The sequence below is a fragment of the Hermetia illucens genome, chromosome 1, assembly GCF_905115235.1.
Source record: "Hermetia illucens chromosome 1, iHerIll2.2.curated.20191125, whole genome shotgun sequence".
NCBI lineage: Eukaryota > Metazoa > Arthropoda > Insecta > Diptera > Stratiomyidae > Hermetia > Hermetia illucens.
In genome coordinates, this window is record NC_051849.1 from 134,746,459 (window position 1) to 134,771,865 (window position 25,407).

At 43.6% G+C, this 25,407-nt stretch overlaps 1 protein-coding gene across 1 annotated transcript; it reads left to right on the forward strand.

The window, feature by feature from the left end:
* Positions 1 to 9,859: 9,859 nt before the first annotated feature.
* On the forward strand, positions 9,860 to 11,977 carry LOC119658173. Its single transcript, XM_038065440.1, has 2 exons — positions 9,860 to 10,375; positions 10,425 to 11,977. The coding sequence occupies exons 1-2, from the start codon at positions 9,914 to 9,916 to the stop codon at positions 11,832 to 11,834; spliced, it is 1,872 nt and encodes a 623-aa protein (XP_037921368.1). The 5' UTR covers positions 9,860 to 9,913; the 3' UTR covers positions 11,835 to 11,977.
* Positions 11,978 to 25,407: the final 13,430 nt, after the last annotated feature.

Below are 25,407 nucleotides of genomic sequence, written 5' to 3' on the forward strand. Positions count from 1 at the left end.
TAAGTTGTTGTGTTTATTGTGATTTTGTAGTTAAGTGATAAGGTAGTATTAGGTTATGCTTCCATTTCCTCACAGGTATTTACACCAGAACAAGAGTTGCTTTTGTCTGAATACTTAAGATCGGTTGTAGATGTTTACTTTGGGCTTTCACCGAAAGAGGTGAGAAAATTCGCCTATCAGTATGCGAAAGCAAATTTGACGAAAATACCCCAACCATGGGGAGTAAAAAAGATGGCAGGATCGGATTGATTTTATAACTTCATGAAGGGACACCGATGATTATCCCTGTGCACTCCGGAAGCAACCAGTTGGGCGAGAGCCACAAGTTTCAACAGAACAAGTGTTTCAAAATTTTTTACTTTACTGAAATCTGTATTAGATAAATATAAATTTGAGCCTCAAGATATATACAAAGTTGACGAGACAGAAATCACAACAGTGCAAAAACCAGACAGAGTGGTTGCACGAAAAAGATTCAAGTAAATAGGACGTATAACCTCAGCTGAAAGAAGATATCTAGTGACTCCTGCAGCATGAGTTTCAGCGAGAGGTATTACGATTCCCCCTTTTTTGTTTTTCCACGAATTAAGTTCAAGGAACACTTTCTCCAATGTGCACCAACCTGGCTCAATGGAGATGCTAACAAATCAGATTGAATGATGGAGACTAATTTTATAAAGTTTATAAAACATTTCTTTCATTTTACGGGATGTTTGAAAGAGAAAAAAGTTCTACTTCTCCTTGATATCCACAACCCCCACTTGTCCATTGAGGCTCTTGATTTACTTAAAGAGAACGGGGTTGTAGTTTTGTTATTTCCTCCGCACTGCAGCCATAAGTTAAAGCGTTTGAACAGGAGTGTTTTCGGGCCTCCTCTGCCTGTGATTCTTCGATAACGAACAATCACTATTTATCATATTCCGTTAAAAGTAAACATTGCATTCCCACTTGCTTTGACTCCATCCAATATAACCATAGGATTTCGTGTTAGTGGAAGTTGTCCTTTCAAATCAGACATATTCGATGATTCTGAATTCCTGCCTTCATCTGTCACTGATCGCCCCCTCTGATATCAGTAAATGATCCTCTCCCTGCAGTACCTTCAACGTCTACATATTCTGTAACAGCCGAAGAAGTATGTCCATTGTCAGAAGCAGAGCCAAGAAAGGGGTCTAATCGTGGAAGAAGAAGGAGAAAAGCATAACTTCCAAGATACGCCAGTCAGAAACTTGCTTTCAATACTCGCTTGGATTCTTGTTTTTATTTACTATATTTCGAAAAGAAGTTTTTTTTTCTTGAATTATGGCTACTTTTCTCTGCCTTTAAATCACACAATTTTTAAGTTATGCCAATTTGCCCCAACAGACATGCCAGCTTGCGCCATACCTAGGAGTAGTTGGCACTGTTGGAAACTTTCGGGAAAATATTTTCTTGGTGTACAAGAATTGATAGCCGGCATTTTAGTTTGTAATTATCAGGAATCAAATTTATAGTGAGTAGTAAAAAAAAAGAAAAATCTATGCCAACTATCCCCGGTCTCCTCTACTGCAGTAAATTGAAGGATTATGCGGGTCATCTCATGTGTCGGATCCGAGGAATCGATTTTTTTTTACTTCAATTGTATCTAGATATCGTGTAGAATATATGGCCAAAGTAATTTTTTTATATTCGGAGCCGTTTGGAAATTTCAGTGTTAAACAGGTAAAATGTCACATGCCTGGTTTATGTCGATCGCCGTAATAAAGCGCATATTTATGGGTTCGAATGACGTTCGAAGGACTTCGATAAAATCATAAGAATTGAAGCCAAGGCTATACTTATGTTTCTTCAAGAAACCTAAGATTTATGGACTAGATATAGCCGATTAATGGCCAGTTAAGGTTTTATGGTTAAAAGTCACATTCTACTTTTTAAATGCGTTTTTCTCGAAACTGCATGTTGAAAATCTGCTGCCACCATAGCCCAAAATCTATCCAACGAAATTCTTCGAAATTTTCAGGACTTTTTCACAACATATTTCTACGGTCCGCAAACTAGGATTATTGCGATTCATTCAGTAGTTTTTTTATTCATGAAAGAAGCTTTGAAAAAATGCCAAAATTCACAAAAAAAAAGTTTTACAAGGCGCCAACAATTTAGTTTGCAATATTTTTTCATAATCCCAGTTTGCGGACTGTGGTTAAGACCGCACGTTAAAATGCCGTTTACATTTTTTCTGTAAGATGATCACAGGGCCCTTGTTTTGGAGATGGGGGTATAAGTTGTTCTGTATTTCAATAATGAACAATGTTATCGAGCTGGAAAAATTAGATGTAGATGTTAAAAAATATATGGTGAAAAATTCGCATTTGTTCCTGTATCCAGTTCTTCACAAAAAACTTCCAAAAAAAGCGAAAAAAAAGGCCTTCGCACGGGATGACCCGTGTAATTGATGTAATCACTTGAAAAGTAACAAGAAAGAAACACTAAATTGAATGCTTTCAGGTAGATAAGATTTAAATTGCTCGCTAGATGATGTCACATGAAGTGTCAGTCAATCATTGCGTTTTCTTTCCGCTTTATCAGAATCCAATTTTTAAAACTATCATACTATTTTGGCGTAAAAAAATAGACAGTTATTTTCTAACACGGAGAGTCTATTGCCACAAATGTCGACAGTGATTGTAGAAGTGGAGGATGAAAAAATTCTTGTGTGGAAATCTGCTCAAAATATTTCCGTCATCTATGCGTCGGGAACGGTCGGTTGGTAAGCGAAGTACCGTTCGCGGCAACTGTGGTCAACATCCAAAGTCCCGTATCACAGCGATGATGCGTTTCATCGCAACGCAAACACAAACCATTCAAAAAAGTATTGGTACACCCTCGTTGTCGCAAACACTTCAAACAATGGTTCTAAGCTACAGAGACATGAAGATTTTAAATCGAAGAAGTGCAAATCTAGCCACTAGGCCAGACTATTACCGGACAGAACTCTTCCGACTATAGAACAGTTTGCAAGGATGACAGCTTTCGCATCTCCATCCACAGTCTGGCTCTTAAATCGAATGTTTGTTTTGATGGAAAATCTTGCAGACGGAATTATGACAATTGATGTACTCGCTTGTGCTCAGCACCCTGCACGCAGATGTTATGTGCCGAATGGCCTCCTCTTCTCAGTTTCATAACCTATAACTGAAGTTGGTATTTGAGGAGTCATGAAGGATGTACGGTTTATACATTTTTGAGAGCGAAGCATCTTGAATTGAAGTGAGGAATGCTTTTGTCCGGCAAATTAATGTACCGTTAGTCAACCATATGTTGAAAACTTTGATATCAATTCTTGGCATTAACACATGTTTTATATGACCTCCGTGATTTCTTCTCATAGAAAAATACACTCATTGAGGTCATATACTCGTACATACATATTATTTTCGCAAAAAGTGATGTATCCGAATAGCTGAGTGGTTAGAGTACGAGGCTTACGTACGGGAAGTCGTGGCTCAAATCTCACTGGTGGCAGTGGTATTTGTATCATGATCTGACGTCGGATACCAGTCGACTCAGCTGTGAATGAGTACCTGAGTCAAATTAGAGTAATAGCCTCGGGTGAACGCGATGCTGACCACATTGCCTCCTGCAGGCTATCCTGTAATGTACCGTTACTGTCTTGAATGAAGTGCTCTAATACACTTCAAGGGCCCTGATTCAATTGCATTGTTGCACCAACGAATATTATTAAAAAGTGATATGATAACACATTATGTACCTAGTATGGTTATGTTTCACGCATCGCTAGAACACACTCCTCCTCTCCAGTGACTATATAGGAAAGAAAACCTTGCGGTTTTCGTTTTATTCAGGTGGTCTTTCTTGTTGCTGAGGAAAACTCATGGAGAATCCGGGAATCGAATTTCACAACGAAATTCCGGGATCGGATTCTTCTTTCTATGATGGCACCGTGTACAGTGAAGCTTTCTAATAGTTCAGCAAAAGTTAATTTATTCTCGTCCTCCAATGAGACTAGCAAATGCTTATTTCTGCCTCTTCTGCTTGAAGTTTGATGGAAACATTAAATTGATTGGTGGAAGGAAGTTCTTGTTTTTAGGATCAATAATCCACGGTTGATATAATGATGATGATGAGGTAATGATCCTGACTTTCTGTCTGCAAGAAAACTAAAGTGCTCGCACTTTAGTTCATGGCCCGCTCCTCCCCGTTGCTATCGTTCAATGCCCCGATTTTACTGACGATTCTCCTGAATCTCCATGTGAGCTTCGTGCCATTCCTTTTCCGACTTAGATGATCGATCCACAGCCAGCTTATCTTCCATTCCTCATTTCAACCCTTCTATTGCCGGATGTCTTGTGTGTGTGTGTGTGTGTGTTTGAGGTGGGGGAGAGGCAAAGTCTCTGAGCATTCAGACCTTAGTGGTCCATTGTCCTCGATTCCCCCGTCTAACGGAATTTCCCGGATTTGTTTATGTATCGCAGGATTTTCGTTAGTGGATGGAAAGCTATCTGCTGCAGTTGGAGCACATCAGCACCAAAAATCTGATGTCTGATGGGGGTCTGAGAGGGAGAGGCAAAGTCTTTGAGCACTCAGACCTTAGTGGTCCATTGTACTCGATTCCCCCGTCTAACGCAATTTCCCGGATTCGTCTATGTATCGCAGGATTTCCGATAGTGGATGTGAAGCTATCCGCTGCAGTTGGAGCACATCAGCACCAAAAATCTGATGTCTGATGCGTCCGTAAGCGGGGCACTCACATAGAAAATGTTCTGTGGATTCCACTTCCTCATTACAGGATGGACGCGTATCATCTTGAATAATCCCTATTCCGAACATATGCCCAGCAAGTGAATTATGGCCAGTCACAATGCCCACAATACTTCTGCAAGTCTTCCTGCTTTTCGACAGGATAAACTTTGCGGTATGTTTGTTTGGTTCTGACAGGAAGTGTTTGGTCTGTCTAGCAGCATTAAGGCTTCGCCACCTGTCACTATGGGAATCATGTTCCCAGTTTTTGATAACAGGTGTTGGTAACACCCCAATTGCTGGTTTCGGTCCGAGCATGGGGAAAGTTGAAGCCTCTTTAGCTAAGGCATCCGAGATTTCATTTCCCTCTACACCACAATGACTAGTGACCAGATTAAATTCACCGTATTGAATCTAGAAACAGAATTCAATCGGTTTCTACATTCCTGAATGATTTTTTAAGTGATCAAAGTACTCCTCAACGCCTTCAATGCAGTTTGACTATTGCTACAGATTTCGATGCACCTGCCCTTCTACCGCTCGTCAATCATCCAGGTTGCCGCCCTTAGGATCGCATACACTCCATGTTAAAAGACCGTTGTGTATTGTCCCAAAGGAAAAGCCCACTTCTCGTTTTTATTCGAGAGGTAGACTCCGGCTCCAGAACCATTTTCTGTCTTTGGGCCATTGGTGTAGAAGACGTCATTATATCTTAACACGCATTCTTCTGGTTCGTCCCAGTTTTCTCTCCGTTTCAAGATAACATGATATCTTCTACCAAACAGATGTATGGGGATCTGAAAATCAGACGGTATTGCGAAAACTACTCACAATTCTGCGAACCTAACGCATGCCAAATCTTTTCTTTAAAAATATAAACCTCACATTTCCCTTCCCCTATCTACCATTTTTAACAGGAGTTATTCCGAGGGTATCTTTCCGAGCAAGTGGAAGTAGGCCGTATCATTTCCTTACGCAAAAAAGGTAATGCTATACTGATCGAAAACTACCTCCCTATATCTACCCACAATGCTTGGGAATTGGCAAGATGATTATCTTGTACAGTAGGAGTTTAGCAACAGACGCTTCGTGTGCAAGCTGAAATAGGCTCTCTTTGCTGTCCACATTGCCATAGCGTTTTTCAGTTGACCAGTTCTAATTGATGTCGTGTAGCCCAAAATCTCACACCGCCGCCTATTTGATCCGGATGAAGCCAATTTGGTTATCTCGAGTTGTTCCTGCCATTATGTGAATATTGCCCGTATAGGCTAGTAGTTGGGTGGATTTTTACAGGATAGTACCTCTTGCGTTTGCATTGGCGTCGCCGACCACTTTTTCTGAGGTCAGATTAAAAAGGATGCATGATAAAGTATCTCCTCAAACCGTTGTTGGTGGTGAAAGGTTTCGAGAGCTGCTTTTATTTGACATCGCACTTTCGTCAGGGTGAGTCTACTGGATCTTATTAATTTGTTACCGAATTCTTTTATGACCATGTACAGTTTTACCATCTTTCTGCATTCCGACGATCGGCATATCCCTCCATACGTATTGCATAGTACAACACATTCATTTCTTTCGCCAGAATGTCGACTGGGACCATGACTGCAAACTCTCAAGGCCATCAGCGGGTATATCGAATTCACTTGTTTCCCCCTCTGAGATTTTTCAACCCGCCCACAGGTGATGCACACCGTTCCGGCTAAAAACAATTTCCGACAGTGTTCTATACTGCAAGCGCTCCCTAAAACTAAGTTTGGCATCAATCTTAGTTCCGCGACTTCCACTTTCACAATGTTGTGCTCCTTGCATGCGTTCGTATTCGAAAAAGTGGAATTGCGAATTGAAATGCACACAAATATATGTGTCCATTGTGAGCTGGAATATTCTCCATATAGAAACTTAAATATTTATATACGCGTATTTCGTAAGTGCAATTATTTATATGCACGTACTCTGTGAGTCAAATGCCCAACCACTTGTTTGCTCCAGACATAATAAAGCCCGTTGTTTGATACAGACTGTCTGATGTCTGAGGCAGACAGGAGTAGATATTGCCTGAAGAAGACAGTTATCAGGAACAGACATTTGTCTGACACAGACATTTGTCTAGCTGATGTCTGATACAGGCACATTAACCTACACGTACCCAACAACATGATCAGATCACTAAAACCCTAATATTCGTTATTCAAGCGAATATTAGCATTTCAATACAAAAAATTTGTATTTGCACTTAGAAATATTAATCCAACAGAGTTGGTATTCGTACTCATAAACAGGAATACGTTTGTATTCACTTTCGGCTGTGAGAATACAGTGGTATTCGTATTCACATGTCTAAATACCGCGATATTCACATTTTCTATTACGAATGCATTCGTATTCATAGAAACCCAATAGGAAGGGTAGTATTTACCAGATCGATTCTGTAAGAACTGTCAGGGAGGGTGCAGCCCTTACTTTATTCATTACAGAATAGATTACTTTTCTATAGGCATGCTCTATGCTGGTAAGTGCCTATTTTCGGCTTGACTGGTTTCATTTGAAGAAATAATAAATTCCTGCAGCAGCGCTGACATATTTTTTACTGGGAAATCATCGTACGAATTTATTCGTTTTCGTATTTACGAATACAAATATGACCACGACAGACATGGCTAAGATACGTAGTTCGCTATCATCATCATCAACGGCGCAACAACCGGTATCCGGTCTAGGCCTGCCTTAATAAGGAACTCCAGATATCCCGGTTTTGCGCCGAGGTCCACCAATTCGTTATCCCTAAAAGCTGTCTGGCGTCCTGGCCCACGCCATCGCTCCATCTTAGGCAGGGTCTGCCTCGTCTTCTTTTCCTACCATAGATATTGCCCTTATAGACTTTCCGGGTGGAATCATCTTCATCCATACTGATTAAGTGACTCGCCCACCGTAACCTATTGAGCCGGATTTTATCCACAACCGGACGGTCATGGGATCCCTCATAGATTTCGTCATTGTGTAGGCTACGGAATCTTCCATCCTCATGTAGGGGGTCAAAAATTCTTCGGAGGATTCTTCTCTCGAACGCGGCCAAGAGTTCGCAATTTTTCTTGCTAAGAACCCAAGTTTCCGAGGAATACATGAGGACTGGCAAGATCATAGTCTTGTACAGTAAGAGCTTTGACCCTATGGTGAGACGTTTCGAGCGGAACAGTCTTTGTAAGCTGAAATAGGCTCTGTTGGCTGACAACAACCGTGCGCGGATTTCATCATCGTAGTTGTTATCGGTTGTGACTTTCGACCCTAGATAGGAGAAATTGTCTACGGTCTCAAAGTTGTATTCTCCTATCCTTATTCTTGTTCGTGTTTGACCAGTGCGGTTTGATGTTGTTGGTTGATTCGTCTTCGGTGCTGACGTTGCCACCATATTCTTTAACTTGCCTTCATTGATGTGCAGCCCAAGATCTCGCGCCGCCTGCTCGATCTGGATGAAGGCAGTTTGTACGTCTCGGGTGGTTCTTCCCATGATGTCGATATCGTCAGCATAGGCCAGTAGTTGGGTGGACTTGAAGAGGATCGTACCTCTTGCATTCACCTCAGCATCACGGATCACTTTCTCGAGGGCCAGGTTAAAGAGGACGCATGATAGGGCATCCCCTCGTCGTAGACCGTTGTTGATGTCGAATGGTCTTGAGAGTGATCCTGCTGCTTTTATCTGGCCTCGCACATTGGTCAGGGTCAGCCTAGTCAGTCTTATTAATTTCGTCGGGATACCGAATTCTCTCATGGCCGTGTACAGTTTTACCCTGGCTATGCTATCATAGGTGGCTTTAAAGTCGATGAACAGGTGGTGCAACTGTTGTCCATATTCCAACAGTTTTTCCATCGCCTGCCGCAGAGAGAAAATCTGATCTGTTGATGATTTGCCTGGAGTGAAGCCTCTTTGGTATGAGCCAATGATGTTCTGGGCATATGGGGCTATCCGGCCTAGCAAGATAGTGGAGAATATCTTATAGATGGTACTCAGCAACGTGATACCTCTATAATTGCTGCACTGTGTGATATCTCCCTTTTTATGTATGAGACAGATAATGCCTCGTTGCCAATCGTTAGGCATTGATTCGCTGTCCTATACCTTGAGCACAAGTTGATGAACCACTTGGTGTAACTGCTCGCCTCCATATTTAACCAATTCGGCTGTAATTCCATCGGCTGCTGGCGACTTATGATTTTTTAGCCGATGAATTGCACGGACTGTTTCTCCTAAACTGGGTGGTGGCAGTATTTGTCCGTCGTCTTCAGTTGGCGGGACCTCCAACTCGCCGATGTTCTGGTTGTTCAGTAGCTCATCAAAGTACTCAACCCATCGCTCTAATATGCCCATTCTGTCGGAAATCAGATTTCCCTCTTTGTCTTGGCAGGATGAGCATCGAGGTGTATAAGGCTTCATCCTGCTGACTTGTTGGTAAAACTTGCGCGCCTGGTGCGGTTGCTCCCTGTACTTTTCTAGTTCACAGACTTGTTGGTTCTCCCAGGCTTCCTTTTTCCGTCTGTGAAGTCGCTTCTCCGCTCGACGGAGTTCGTGATAAGTCTCTGCGCGTGCCCGCGTTCTTTGAGAATGCAACATTACTCGGTATGCGGCATTCTTCCGTTCCGTTGCTAGCTTACATTCATCGTCAAACCAGCCGTTCCGACTCCTTTTGCGGCTGGGGCCAAGTATATTTGTGGCCGTATCCATGATAACGTTCTTCAGGTGGTTGTGAAGATCATTAGTTGATGCTTCATCTCCAGGTCCTCTGTTGATTGCGGTTATTGCGGCATCCATTTCCCTCTTATAGGTGTCGCGGAGGGTTGTGTTGTGGATGGCTCCCGTGTTCACTCTCACCTGATTGTCAGAGGGGATTCTTGGTGGTATTGTTATTCGAGCTCGGAGCACCATGCCAACGAGATAGTGATCCGAGTCTATATTGGCCCCCCTAGTAGTTCGCTATGTCACCGAAGAATAATCTAAAAAATGGAAAAACCTGAGTTCGAAACTTAAAATACTCAGCGATTACCTGAAAAATTAATCAAGATCAATTTAAATTTAACCTTTCTATCGTAGGGTACCGAGGGCAATTCCTGGACAGTATTTCAATCTTTATTCGTCTCAGTTAGCGAATGTACTTCCAGGTTTTCAAAGGAACACATAGAATCGATGCCTACTGTAACATCGTATATTCAGTTGTTTCCTGCACAAATTTTTCGAGCGCGGATTGATGGGGGAAATTCTTTGTTGACACAATTCAAATTTTCTACTATTTCCGTATATGTAAAGCCATTCCGTATTTTTTTAAATAACTTTGCTTACCACGAAAGGTTGAACAAGAAAATCGCGATCCTGTTTCAAATTCGTGGGATTATGGCTCAGAGCGTCTACACGAAAAATGACACAGGCAATGGTCGAATCTATCAACCCGGTTATGAAACTTGCCTGGGGCAAGAATATTCCGATGACCAAAACTGCGAGGAAAGCCCCAACGATCCAGATGGCGAGTACACTATTTGCGACGGGCGGGATGTAGCCGCTGATCGGTATTTTGCTGACAATTCCGATGACGACATACCGGCCCGGTACAGGCACGTCCGGTCCGAAATTTCGAGAACAGAAAAAAATAAGGTAAGAATTCTCTATACTTAGTTCATTGATACATACATTCTACTACCAGGTTCTATCGGACGCGTCTAAATTCCACCCCCTCAATGTTGCGAGTACAACACAACATGCAAACCGTCATACTTCCGCCTCACTTTACCAAAATGGGTACAGGAACCCGCCACGGTATAGTCTCAATGAAATTGGTGACTATGTCGATTGTAACTACCCAACACTCCAAAAAAGTCCTTTCTATTACTCCACGGCACAGGATATCGGAAGTGGACCCCCGCTCACTTTTGCTATGAAACCGCCTTTCAGAACCGAATGTTTTCTGAGGCGAGGTTACAATCCGGATGTTGTCCGCATGGGAAATCTGCCGCCGACCTATAAACGCTCTACTATAGGCCACAATGGCTTGTCAAATATAACATTTAATAATTTAAGAGATACTTTCAAGGAACAATACGATATTGACCAAAGAAAACAGGTGCCTTCCAGGACATCTGTTCCGAACCGGTTCCAAGACCAAAGATCTGTCGCAACTCCCCGAATGGCTGCCAGTGAAAAGAGGGTTCCACAACGCCGTACAATTATCTCAGGACCTCCTCCTGCGGTTTTAAGAAATGAGAATCATTCCGGCATTTCTGAGAAAACAATGTCTTCGCCGAGAATGGCTACAAAACACTACCAAGATGGTCAAAATAAGAATGATCAAGCCAAAGAATTGAAGAGCCGCAACAATATGTTGGACAACAATGCAAATGGGCAGATAAAATTGTATGGATCGTACGCGAACAGCTACACCTACGATGAATTACTCCAATGCAAGGTGCAAGCAAGTCCTGAAAAAACTCCTCCAGATGAATCCGATATTGAAGTTAAATACAAAAACAAAGAATTTCGGGAAAATGGGCTTATCAAAGAGGCTGTATATAGCGTGAAGGATGCATCTTACCCAGAAAGTGGAATCGAGCCGAGTTCTGTTTGTGAGTCCAGTGGTTCTAACGGAAAGGACGACGGAACAAGTGACGAGAAGATATGCCTCCCTGAAAACCCAAATATTTGTAAAATTAAGAATTCGGCCAGGAGCGGGAGGAGCAAGGGTTCCTCAATCAATAAAAAACACTTCAATGACTTGGCGAATTTGGAGCGGTCTAAATGTAACGTACTCTCCGTAATTGACGATGGTCTGCACCGCATTGAGCAATCTCGCAATGAAACTATCTGTACTCCCAAGTCTGGGAAATCTACCCTTGTCAAATCCGCGCATACTTACACTTGCGAGGACCATGGAAATGAACCAAACGATAAGGCATTGGCGTGCGGTGTAGACATTGTTCGCTCTGATTTCATAAATAACATGTTCAAAGAATACCGTGGTTACCACTTGGAGAACATGAAGCAGGAGATAAAGCGTATCCAGTATTTGGATAGTCTTCCAGAGAAGTGGGTCAAGCAGAAATTCTCGTCCGCGTTATAATCGTGATTGTAATATTTGTTGGGATCAAATGTTTATGAAGCCACAACTTTTTTTGTAATTTGTAAGTTATATTTTTTAATGGATTTATATGTAAATAGGGGTGACTTTATTCTATGTTCAGCACAAAATATAAGATTTCTCAGCAGATCGAATATTTATTATCTACATGAGCCTCCTAAAATAAATATTCGGCATCACCGTCAAAGAAATGAGCTTTGTTAAAATGACGTAAGTTTCATTTTGACATGAAAAATTCCTATTTTATCGTATAGTATACAAAAACGAGGCAATATTAATTTTTTACACCGAAAGAGGGGGGGGACGCATGTGCATGTTGGGCATTCTCTACCCGGGTATCATTGGTTTCTTAAGTGGGGCATAGTACGTCAAGTTTACCGTGAAGCACCGTGAAGTTTGCACTTTTCTTCTACTTCTGCACCAAGTGCTTCTGGGACGACCTACTTATCGACCATCCTAGGATAGTGGGTTTCCCTTTCTTGAATTCTGACTTACATATCCATTGCCGCATCCGCTTTTTTATCAATAAGTCTACGAGTGCCTGGCCTGTAAGCAAATGAAATTGCTCTTTCGAGATTGTCTCAAGCCAAAGTACCCCAATGACACGACTCTGACAAATGTTGGAGCTCCGGAGTAGCAGTGGCACCAAATAGTCTCACCATCATGGTATAATGAGTTAGTTGCATTTTTCAGATTTCGGTTGCGACGGTATGGTGAAAGTCATTCCAGACGTGTCCAGAATGCAACGTACCCGAGAAAAAAGTGGTGTTTTTCAGATCACCCAACGAATCCCAACAGTGTCCATACAAGACAGTTGTCGGTAACGGAAGCAAAAAAGTATTGAGATAGAATTTGGGAGTTACCCGTTCATCATGCTAAGGGAATTACCACTGAAGGCACCCGACATGCCTACTATTGTACCCCTTTTACTGGTTATAGTGTACCTATTAAATATAGCATCTCAAGCAAACCAATAACTATTAGGAATTTTAGTATATTGTAAAATTATGTATGACGTCAATGTGAATCGTAGTTATGACAATTAACCAAGATGCCAGAATTAACCGCAAGGGTGAAACCATGAGCAGCCTTCCATCCGTTTATCCATCGCTTCAATATGCCAAGTCTGCATATCGGATCCCTGCGCTACCCAAAGATTTAGGGTGAAAAGGATCCTTTTTATCTGCTTTCGGAATAAAGTCCACTTTTGACCGCCTCCATGCCCTTGGAATGTATCCCAGTGCTATGCTCCCCCTTACCACCCTCAGAAGAGACTCTAAGATGATTCCTAGGCCTCTCTGCATTAGTGCTGGGAAAATGCCATCTACTCCAAATGATTTCAGTGGTTTAAGAGTTCCCACTGCCCACCTTAGTCTAGCTTCTGAGCATACCTCTTTTGTTAGTTTCCACTTCTCCTTCCTTCCCCTTTTATTCGTTGGGTAGTTCTGAGTTCTGGGAAGCAGGTGTACCCTGTATCTGTTCGATCCCTTCACAGAATTGCCCTGAGGCTGTTCCGTTTTGCTTCCCCGACCGCGTTGCTATACGCAGTCAGTCCATTTTTGTACCTCTGCCAGTCCCCGGTTTGTTTTGCTCGGTTGAAGAGTTTTCGTGCCTCTGTTCTCATTCTGGCCAGGTTCCTGTTCCACCATGGTACATTCTTTGATGACTTAGCTGTCTTAGCCGGACAGCTGGCCTCATAAGCGTCAATGACGACTGTTTATAGTTCCAGTTCGCTCCTGATTTCACCGCCCCCTTGAAGGTGGGCAATATTGTTACTCAAGTGCATTGCATAGGATTCCCAATCTGTTCTCCTGGGATTCCTTATTATTCTTTTTATTTCGGAGTTACCCCCAATGTCGAATCTGATTATCCTGTGATCATAGAGGGCTCATCCGGCACCGTCCAATTCCTGACCATCCAGTTCATTAAAGTATTTCCTAGAGTTATGTCTAGTACCTCCTGTCTAGTCATCATCCTCAACGCCGCAACAATAAGAAACTTTAGACATCCCAGTTTTGTACCGAAGTCCACCAATTCGATATCTCTAAAAGCTGTCTGGCGTCCTGACTTAAGCCATCGCTCCATCTCAGGCCTTCTTTTTCTACCATAGATATTGCCCTTATACACTTTCTGGGCTGGTTCATCCTCATCCATACGGATTAAGTGACCCACCCACCGTAACCTATGGAGCCGGATTTTATCACAACTGGACGGTCATAGTATCGCTCATAGATTTCGTCATTGTGTAGGCTACGGAATCGTCCATCCTCATGTAAGGGGCCAAAAATTCTTCGGAGGATTCTTCTCTCGAACGCGGCCAAGAGCAATTGTTAAGAATCCAAGTCTCCGAGGAATACATGAGGACTGGCAATCATTGTCTTGTACAGTAAGAGCTTTGACCCTATGGTGAGACGTTTCGAGTGGAACAGTTTTTGTAAGCTGAAATAGGCTCTGTTGGGTACCAACAACCGTGCGTGGATTTCATCATCGTAGCTGTTATCGGTTGTGATTTTCGACCCTAGATAGGAGAAATTATCAACGGTCTCAAAGTTGTAGTCTCCTATCTTTATTGTTCCCGTTGGACCAGTGTTGTTGGTTGGTTGATTTTTGGTGCTGACGTTGCCACCATAAACATAGTTTGTCTTGCCTTCATTGATGTGCAACCCAAGATCTCGTGCCGTCTGCTCGATTTGTATGAAGGCAGTTTGTACGTCTCGGGTTGTTCTTCCCATGATGTCGATATCGTCAGCATAGGCCAGTAGTTGGGTGGCCATAAAGAGGATCGTACCCCTTGCATTTACCTCAGCATCACGGATCACTTTCTCCAGGGCCAGGTTAAAGACGACGCATGATAAGGCATCTCCTTGTCGTAGACCGTTGTTGATATCGAATGGTCTTGAGAGTGATCCTGTTCCTTTTATCTGGTCTCGCACATTGGTCAGGGTCAGCCTAGTCAGTCTTATCAATTTTGTCAGGATACCGAATTCTCTTAAGGCCGTGTACAGTTTAACCCTGGCTATGCTATCATAGGCAGCTCCAAAGTCGATGAAAAGATGGTGCAACTGATGTCCATATTCCAACAGTTTTTCCATCGCTTGCCGCAGAGAGAAAATCTGATCTGTTACCGATTTGCCTGGAGTGAAGCCTCTTTGTTATGGGCCAATGATGTTCTGGGCCTATGGGGCTATCTGGCTTAGCAAGATCATTATCATCATCATCAACGGCGCAAAAACTGGTACCCGGTCTAGGCCTGCCTTAATAAGAAACCCCAGACATCCCAGTTTTGCGCCGAGGTCCACCAATTCGATATCCCTAAAAGCTGTCTGGCGTCCTGGCCTACGCCATCGCCCCATCTTAGGCAGGGTCTGCCTCGTCTTCTTTTTCGACCATAGATATTGCCCTACGGATTAAGTGGCCCGCCCACCGTAACCTATTAAGCCGGATTTTATCCACAACCGGGTCATGGTATCACTCATAGATTTCGTCATTGTGTAGGCTACGGAATCGTCCATCCTCATGTAGGGGGCCAAAAATTCTGCAGAGGATTCTTCTGTCGAAAGCGGCCAAGAGTTTGCAATTTTTCTTCCTAAGAACGCAAGTTTCCGAAGAATGCATGAGGACTGGTAAGATCATAGTCTTGTACAGATAGCGGAGATTATCTTATAGATGGTACTCAGCAACGTAATACCTCTTTAATTACTGCACTGTGTGACATCTCCCTTTTTATGTATGGGACAGATGATGTTAGTCGTCAGGCATTGATTCGCTGTTCCATACCTTCAGTACAAGTTGATGAACCACTTGGTGTAATTGGTCACCTCCATATTTAATGTAATTCCATCGGCTCTTGGTGACTTATGATTTTTAAGCCGATGAATTACACGGACTGTTTCTTATATACTTGGTAGTGGCAGTATTTGTCCCTCACCTACAGTTGGCGGTACCTTCAATTCGTCGATGTTCTGGTTGTTCAGTAGTTCATCAAAGTACTCAACCCATCGCTCCAATATGCCCATTCTGTCGGAAATCAGATTTCCCTCTTTGTCTCGGCAGGATGAGCTTCGAGGTGTGTAAGGCTTCATCCTGCTGACTTGTTGGTAAAACTTGCACGCCTGGTACGATTGCTTCCTGTACTTTTCCAGTTCACAGACTAGTTGGTTCTCCCAGGCTTCCTTTTTTCATCTGTGAAGTCGCTTCTCCGCTCGCCGGAGTTCGTGATAAGTCTCCGCGCTTGCCCGCGTTCTTTGAGAATGCAGCATTACTCGGTATGCAGCATTTTTCCATTCCATGAAAGTGTAGAGGCTGGAGAGGCCCACGTATATTTGTGGACCGCTTTCCGCGCAAACCAGGTATTTCCAACAACTATTTCGTGTGACACTGCTAATTGGATGATCCGCAGTGCGTTATCATTTGCATTTTGGTGTAAGCTATGGGAGCCAACGTATTGCCTGAATACGGGCTCCTTCCCTACTTGGCTGTTAAAATCCCCAAGTATGGTTTTAATATCATATCTAGGATAGGCTTCAAGGGTTCGTTCTACTGCCTCGTAGAAGGTATCCTTCTCCGACTCTGCAGTCTCCTCTGTAGGGGCGTGAACGTTTATGAGGCTTATATTTATAAACTTACCTCGCAAGCGCAACAGGTTTCATTTTTTGGCTGACTAAGAAACCTACTCTGTGGTGTAGCGACTCTTCTCCAGGAAACCGGTCCCTGTCCCACGCATCTCCTGTAACGCTGTTACATCAGCCCTGTATTGGGACAGCGTATCGGCTAGCTGCTCATCAGCTTCATCTCTGTACAGGGAGTGCACGTTCCATGAGAAAATGCGCAAATCGTTATTTCGTTGTCGTTGCCGGGTTCGTCGTTGTGTAATCCGTCCAGTCCGAGGCTCCTGTTGTGTCTTGGTAACAAGTTGTTTTCCGTGTAGGGTTATCAGCGCTACCCAACCAACCTCGAGGACCAGTTGGTACAATTTGTCCCGGCGGGAGACTCGCCTTCATCCTTCTCCGTCTGCAGCTTTTCGTTAAGAAAGAGCTCCCAGCGATCACTACATGGAGGTGGAGATAAGGTCTGGTAGTAGAGCTGTTAGTGTTGGTTCAGCAGGCGTTTCCCAGGTTATATGCTCCATCGTGGGTACCAATCTACGATTCGCCCTGGGACCTATACTACCCTTTGACCCCCTTCTAGTGCTGGTCACAAATATTGGAGTGTTCCCTAAGTTATATATTTCTAGCTTACTGGTAAGAATAAATTCAAGGAGGTACTCACCTCTTCAATTGGTGTCGCTGCTTTCCCAAACTTCGGGAAGTATTCCGATGCCACGACTGCCTCTCGAGCTCTCGGCTTCCAATGAGACTTGGATAGCCACAAGGTCCCCGGTCAGGAACTAGGAAAGACATATGTATTTTAAATTACGCTTAAGAAGTATGCTAACTCTTGGTTTTTCAGAGGAGTCCCAAATTACCTGTATGCTTCCTCCTTGCAGATCGCGAATCTGCTCCCGGTACACCCAGGGCTTCTGAGCCAACACTATTCCAATGTTTTCCTTGGAACTTGCCCTTGCAATTACCGCAGATGCAGCTCTCGCATGGTTTATCTGGGCTATCTTAGTGCTGGCCATTGGCTCTGTTATTATTTGGAGCTCTTCTCCACCGTCGGCGTTCCTCCTCCGATATGGCGCTTTCCTGCGCGTCGCTGTCCACCCTGAGTCATAGAAGTCCTAGGTCGAGGTCGTCCAACTTCTGCTCTTCACTAGGCAGCAGGCCTACTTCCCTGGTTCATCCAGTCCTTTCCGCCTCTATGTCTTTCGAGACTTTTTCGGGGACCTCAGTATGCTTTTCACCCGGTGTTTCCTCCGAGGTGTCTTTCCTCGGCTTTTTCCTGTGCACATGCACAGGTATGTTGCCAAATCGGTAGTTGATATGGCAACCCCGACGTTTGATTGCCTTCAGGGATCGATCATCTATCCAGATCGTGAGGAGGTTACCCTTTCCCTCCACCTTGCTTCTGAAGACTCTCCATAGTTGCGTATGGAGATCCTCATTCTGAGCGATTAGGAGGCCCATAAGATCTTCCTTTTCTATTGTCGCGGCTTTTGAAAGAAAAATTGTTACCATGTGTTTTCCTGGTATATCATCCCCAGCACATGTTGACAGTTCTACCCCTTCCCAGCCTGGCAATTTAGGAACTGTGGTCCTAACCCACTCTGCAGTGTCCTCCGTCATGCAGTCCACCAGTATAAGGCCTGGTGGAAAGCGTATTCCCGTGAAGACAAGTTTCGAAGGCCATCCCTTGCACATCTGTCTGACGACAAGGTCTTCAATGGTTTCCTGCTCCTCACGAGTGAGTATTTGCTCGGGAAATATTTTTGCCAGCATGGCCAGTCGAGTGCCCTTGACCGCACTAGCATAGCTAATGGCGGGCTTCTTGAGTCCTGCCTTCACCCCTGGCCTGGGTTCAGGTTTGGATTTTTTGGAGCATTCCTTTCATGCGGGCTGACCTCTACTGCTTCCCGCTTTCTCGGTCCCGGTAAAGATGGCTTAGGTCTATCCTGAGCCTTCTTAAGGGCCTCTTCTGGTTCCCGGCCTTCCTTTAGATAGTACAGGTACCATTTAGCACCTGCGCTACTGAGACCTGCCTTTTTCCTGACGTCTGATGTATTTATCTCAGACGTGCTTTTGCTGGACCCTGCTTTTTGAGCAATGGTGTTTGTTGGTTGTTGTCCTCGCAGTATACCAATGTTAACCGTGGACCCACTGTTTGACGTCTCAACTTCTCCCTTCTTGGGTATAATCACCTGGCTCTCAGTATTTCGGAGATGTGCCTCCGCCTGAATAACCAGTTTGTGTGCAGTACGGGGCTCTGCTTTATTAGATTTCGTTTTTTTTTTATTGCTGGTACTCATTTGATTCCCACGAGTATGGTGGTTAGGAGGTCCGCGGTGCCATAGCCCCCCGTAGTACGGTAAGGTTTAACGTACTCATTAAGGCGGCCAGGTATCAGTGAGACTCCGTTCGAATACAGCCAGTTACCCCCGGCTGCAAACTATCCAATAGGCACGGTTCGCATGACACTTCAATGAGCACATTAAATTTTTAAAGTAAATCCTTTTTCCGGGTAAATTTAATGGAAATTCCTTTTCTGGGTAAATTCTTTCTCTTAAAATCGTTTGTTCATATCAAGATTAAGCATGAATACAATTATTACAATAGTGCAGTTATTTTCAATTACGAAAATCCTTATAAAACTAAACTTATCACGCCGGCGGTTGGAGCAGAAGAGAGATGCGAACTCCTTCACCGCCGGCTCTCCACTTTCGTGGCGAGTTCTAGAAAAGCCGCGGAGAGCCCCCTGGATTGGGGGAGGTGTTTTCCGACTTCCCAGTCTAGATCCGTCACCTCGTACAGGGTGTGACTATCACCACTCACTAACGGCCTTGGTAGACGAAAGGTTTGGCCCCTGAAAAGCCACCCACCGCCCTAGAGGAGAGACAGCTTATCCTCAGAGAGAGATAGGTTGGCCTCAGGGAGCTATATTCCCCGTCAGTCTTTCCTGCAGTGCACTACTTGACCCCGAATGCAGCATTACTCGGTATGCGGCATTCTTGCGTTCCGTTGCTAGCTTACATTCATCGTCGAACCAGCCGTTCCAACTTTTCTTGCGGCTGGGGCCAAGTATGTTTGTGGCCGCATTTATGATAACGTTCTTCAGGTGATTGAGAAGATCATTTGTTGATGCTTCATCTCCGGGATCTCTGTTGATTGCGGTTATTGCGGCATCCACTTCCCCCTTATAGGTGTTGCGGAGGGATATGCTGTGGATGGCTTCAGTATTAACTCCCACCTTATTGTCAGAGGGGACTCTGGGCGGTGTTGTTATTCGAGCTCGGAGCACCATGCCACTGAGTTAGTGTTCTGAGTCTATATTGCCATCCAAACTCATGCTAGTGCAGACGCCTTCCCGAGGCGCAGAGGGTCTCTTTTCAGCCGCTTGGATTTCCGATGCGACAAAATTCTTTTAGCCATTGTGCTGGGTGACTCTTCAGTCTAACTAACTGTTTAGTAGCGGAACACTCAATTTCTTCCACTATTGTCCTGGTCTCTAAGCCTTTATGGAGATCGACGTTACCGAAATACCAAGGGGCACTGGATGAAGCAGTTTAATGTTGGATAGTTTGGCAGAACTCCATAATCTAATCCCATAAGTCCATCATCATCATCATCAACGGCGCAACAACCGGTATGCGGTCTAGGCCTGCCTTAATAAGGAATTCCAGACATCCCGGTTTTGCGCCGAGGTCCACCAATTCGATATCCCTAAAAGCTGTCTGGCGTCCTGATCTACGCCATCGCTTCATCTTAGGCAGGGTCTGCCTCGTCTTCTTTTTCTACCATAGATATTATCCTTATAGACTTTCCGGGTGGGATCATCCTCATCCATACGGATTAAGTGACTCGCCCACCGTAACCTATAGAGCCGGATTTTATCCACAACCGGACGATCATGGTATCGCTCATAGATTTCGTCATTGTGTAGGTTACGGAATCGTCCATCCCCATGTAGGGGGCCAAAAATTCTTCGGAGGATTCTTCTCTCGAACGCGGCCAAAAGTTCGCAATTTTTCTTGCTAAGAACCCAAGTTTTCGAGGAATACTGGAGGACTGGCAAGATCATAGTCTTGTAGAGTAAGAGCTTTGACCCTATGGTGAGACGTTTCGAGCGGAACAGTCTTTGTAAGCTGAAATAGGCTCTGTTGGCTGACAACAACCGTGCGCGGATTTCATCATTGTAGCTGTTATCGGTTGTGATTTTCGACCCTAGATAGGAGAAATTGTCAATACAGACTTCCATTGTCCATACAGACTTCAAGCACCGATTTGTAGATCATCAACTTACAGTTCAGAGGAAGTGGTGATTTTTTGTCAAGCATCCACAAACAATTTTTGAACATAAGTTTAAGTTGATGATTAATCGCCTCTATGTGTCGTTTCCAGGTGTCTTCTATCGAGTGTATCCCCAGGTATTTCACATGATCCAATTCGCGTATGGCAATATTATTGATCTTCACTTGAGGACAATTTCCTTTTCGCAAAGTGAAAGTTACTTGCACACAATTTGACTCGGTTAACTTTCATCCTCCACATTTGAAGCCAGTTTTCAACTTGCCTTAGATGTCATTCCTGGTGCAAAGAAGCTATTTTTGGTTCTGCATGTGAACTCAAGATTGCGGTGTCGTCAGCAAAGGTAGCTGTGGTGGTTAACCCGTTAACAGGAAAATCGGCCATGTAGAGAACTGAGCACACTGCCCTGAGGAACTCCTGCTCCGATCTTATGTTGTTCACTGAAAGTTTTTTGTATTTCACCTGAAATCAGCGTTTCGTTAAATATGATAGTTTATGGAAACAACCAGGGAGTAGTCGTTTGACTTTTTTATATACGCTGCCCGCCAAACTTTGTCGAGTGTTTGCGCTATATTCAGAAATACTGCTGTGCAATATCTTCTGCCTTCGGGCGAACTGTTTATTTCTGATACAATCCGCTGAATTTGTTCTATTCTATTGTGCTGTTTTCCAAATCGGAATTGGTAATCAGGTATAACGTTGCTGTTAGCTAAAATTGGCAATAGCTTCTGGAGCAACAATTTTTTGAATACTTTCGATATTGTGGGGAGAAGGCTTATCGGTCTGTCCGATTTGACTTGAGTGGCATCTTTTGCAGCTTTTGGAATCATTGTTACAACTGCATTCTTCCAACAATTGGGGAAATGTCCGATTCTCAAGATTGCATCGAATATGTAGCACAGTAATTTGAGGGCTTTTACTGGCAGATGTTTCAACATGAAAGAAGTAAGTAACACAATCATACCCTGGAGCCTTTTTCTTTAATAATGCTTTCAACATCTTTCAAGGAAGTTGGCAGGTGGCTTAGCGTGGTGTTAACTTGGCAACTGCGAAGCCCAAGTGGCATTTGTAAATGAATTGGATGCTTTGCCCTCATTACTTTTAGTCCGATTTCCTGCGGTAATTCTTCGTGGCCCACTAATCTTTTTAACAGCTTTCCACAATGAATAGCCACGTGATTCAGAAGCAAACAACCCGCGCAGAAATTGATGAATATCAGACTGATCCTTCATAAGCGCCGACTTAAGCTGTTTTGTGGCTTCATTGAGTTTGCTTCTTGCTTGGGGAGACCTATGTAGTTCCCATTCCCTTCGTGCTCTTCTTCTATCCCGGAAAAACTTTAAAATTGCCAATGAATAGACTTCTTTGACTTCGGCTCTCTTCGAAGTATTTGATATTGCTATAGAGGCGGCTTCCAGTAAAATTTTGTTGAAACGCTCAAGCACTTCATCGATGTCAGATTTACTCCTTAATTGATTGTCCAGCGAAATACTATTGTTGATTTCTTTTGTCAATGTTCACCAATTTGTTCATCAGTCCAGGTTGAGAGTTATTGTACTTTAACTTATTTTACACCGGGAGAGTGGTCTGACGTTAGTTCGTAAATCGTTTGCGTGATTATCCATTGGCTTGAGATTCCCTTTGATACCCCAAAGTCGATTAGGTCTGGAGCGTTGTTGATATCAGTCGGTCAGTAAGTAGACTGACCTGCTAATATGGGATCAAGTTTGCTGCCTATTGATCGAATGATGGTGGGCCTTACGACCTCGAACTTCGAAACTGAGCGGAATTCCGGGAACTTGAACGTAGTGTGCGCCGTGAAACCAGGGAATTTATTATTACGCTAGTCAAGGATGATTCCAGGATTGTATACCGCATCAGGAAAGAACTTGCATGTGGTTACAAACTTTCGATGGTCCTGTAAGGAATGTTAACGGTGGACTCCTCATCGCCGACGACGAGCAGGTGAAGAGGAGGAAAGACCACTTCACCATGGTTCTTCACCATATCACATCCGGTGAAGTGCCGCCTCTTGTAGATGAAATCGCTAGCCACCGTAGCATGCGGATACTGACTTTTCCTTCAAGCAGAAGAAGAGAAAAAGAGAAATCATTTCATCCATCAATACACTCAAATGGAATAAAACCCCTGAGTTCGAGCTATTTATCGATGCACATGCACCTCTAGTTTCCGCAGATCTGCTACTTCCACTCGTATGGTAATTCTGGAAATCTGAGATATTTCCCAGAGCCTGGAGGAAGGGGATGGTTATTAAGATTCCAAAAAAGGGCACCTGTTTGGAGTGTGACAATTGTGGAGGTATCTTCCTACTCCCTGTGGTCGGAAAAATAATAGCTAAAATAATCCTGAAACGCATCAAAGAGCATTTCGAAAGCTTGACAGAGAGAAGATAGGCTGGTTTCCGCTTCGAATCCTCCTGCATTCATCACATCAACACCCTACGGATTATTTTGGAACAGTGTGCGGAATTTAGATCTGCGCTTCACTTGCTCTTCATGGCTTTCGAAAAAGCTTCTGACGGCGCGAAACAGGAGTGTATTTGACGTGCTCTACGCGAGAGGGGCATTCCGAAGAAACTAATAATTATTATCAGAGCGACATATGATGGCGCAAAATGTCACGTGTTGCATCGAGGTAAAATCTCAGAGGAACTTGAGATGGAAAGCGGATGCGGCCAGGATTGCATCTTGTCACGATATTATTCCTTTTTATTATCGAAACTTTCTTCATGCTTCCTTGTCCGGAGGACGTGGAGGAATTCAATAGACGGTAACATATTTCCCCAAAACACCTCGGCTGCTTATGATATCTATTCGCTCTCTCGCCTTCATGGTCCTTGGCCAAGTGGCTCTAGATTTTGGAAAGGGAGGCAAGTAGAGAAAGACCAACAAAATCAAGGTTTTCAGTTTGACAGTTGAGTTGACAGTTTGTTTATCCAGAAAGCATGGTTTCTGCTGGCTGTTTCTTCGTCGCTTTTTGTGTTCTTTGACAAGGATCCGCTGCAGCTTTGAGGTTGCCTATTGGTTAGTTGGTCTCTTCGCAAAAGCGTTTCCATCATGATTGTCAAGCCAACCTTATGCTCTTCTTAAAGATTTTTAATTTTTTACCGATTCTGAATCAGACTTTAGAACTTGGTGGAGGAGCATCCTTGTCGTTCTCGTCTCTTTCGCTAAATCCGAGTTCCACCATGCTATTTTACCTTTCTTTGGCATCTTGAGTGGACTGGTCTTTACAAAAGCTGCTCTCATGCTAGCTGTAATCATCTGGGTTGTTTTCTCAATTCCAGCAATGAATTGCATGCGTCTCCCCTTACAACTATCCATGGATCTTGTATGAGGTACAATATGCATGTCTTGCAACTATTGATCTGACGGCTTATAAGTGCAGTCATCACTTTACAATGCTGAAAATTTATTTGAGAGGTATAACACCTCATCTCCGATTCAGATGAAGATGCCGTCGGCTGCACGTCCCTTGCGATGGGTTTAGGACCCAACACTTGTAATATGACGGTCTCAAGCCCGTAGTAGAGCCAACAGTAATTTGTTCACAAACCTTAATATTTGCAATATTTGCAGCCATTTGAGCCGAAGAGTTGGGTTCGTCAGAAGCCAGCAGCTGCTTTAGTTTGCCCTTAGCCATGGACGTTCCTGAAACAGGCAGCTTTCCCGAGAACGGTTATTAATCCTATAATAACCCCCAACCCGGAGGACCAGTTGGTTTATTTTTTTTTCGTTTTTACTGAAGAGAGGCCCTTTCATTCTTCCCCGTATGTAGTTGTTCGTTAAAAAGGAAAGATGAAAAGCAATTCCCAAGTGGACTCGGAGATAGGATTTAATAACAGAGCTGTCAGTGTTGGGTTAACAAGATACCAATCCATACTTTTTTTACCCTGTACAATGCAGCAGCATCTATGGTCAATGAAAATATGTACTTCCGTCCCAGGGACTTTCTCGCCAAAAAAGTGAGATTAGCCGTGTTCACGCTTAATTGGAATTTCAAATAATGTCAACCTTAAGGAGCTATGGCGGGGAATTAAAATCCGCTCGTATATTCCGCAGGCGCTTTTAGCCTGCTTTGAAATTGATGGAAAGGAACCCTCATGCACCAACAAAAAAAAATGCATGTGTATGAAATCGACATTTTTCGTACTTGAAGTACCGAACAACTAGGTTTAAGGTAGTTTTAGTTTCTAATCATCTTTTGTTCTCTAGCAGTATTATTCTATTAAGGGGAAGTCGCGCCGCGTCCTCAAAGAACAATTGCGCTCTTTTTACTAGTTATAGTGTACCTATTAATCATAGTATCTCAAGCAAGCCGATAACCGTTAGGAATTTTAGTATATTCACTACTTCCAAATCTTTCAACTCTGCATCTGGTATTAAGTGTTCTCCCATATGCCTCGACCTACTTTGCACAAGTGCCGGATACTGTCCCAGGACGTATATAGAGGCTTCACCTCTCCTCTCTAGCAGTAAGTCGTACATATTATGCGCAGCATTATTTTGCACACGCCTCGGAAGCCCAACTCCTTTACTGAAAATACTTTCTTTGCTGATGACAGTAAAACATCCTCCGAAAATGAAAAAAAATGTGAATACTTTAACCCACTCCATTTGGCATAAATAAACAAG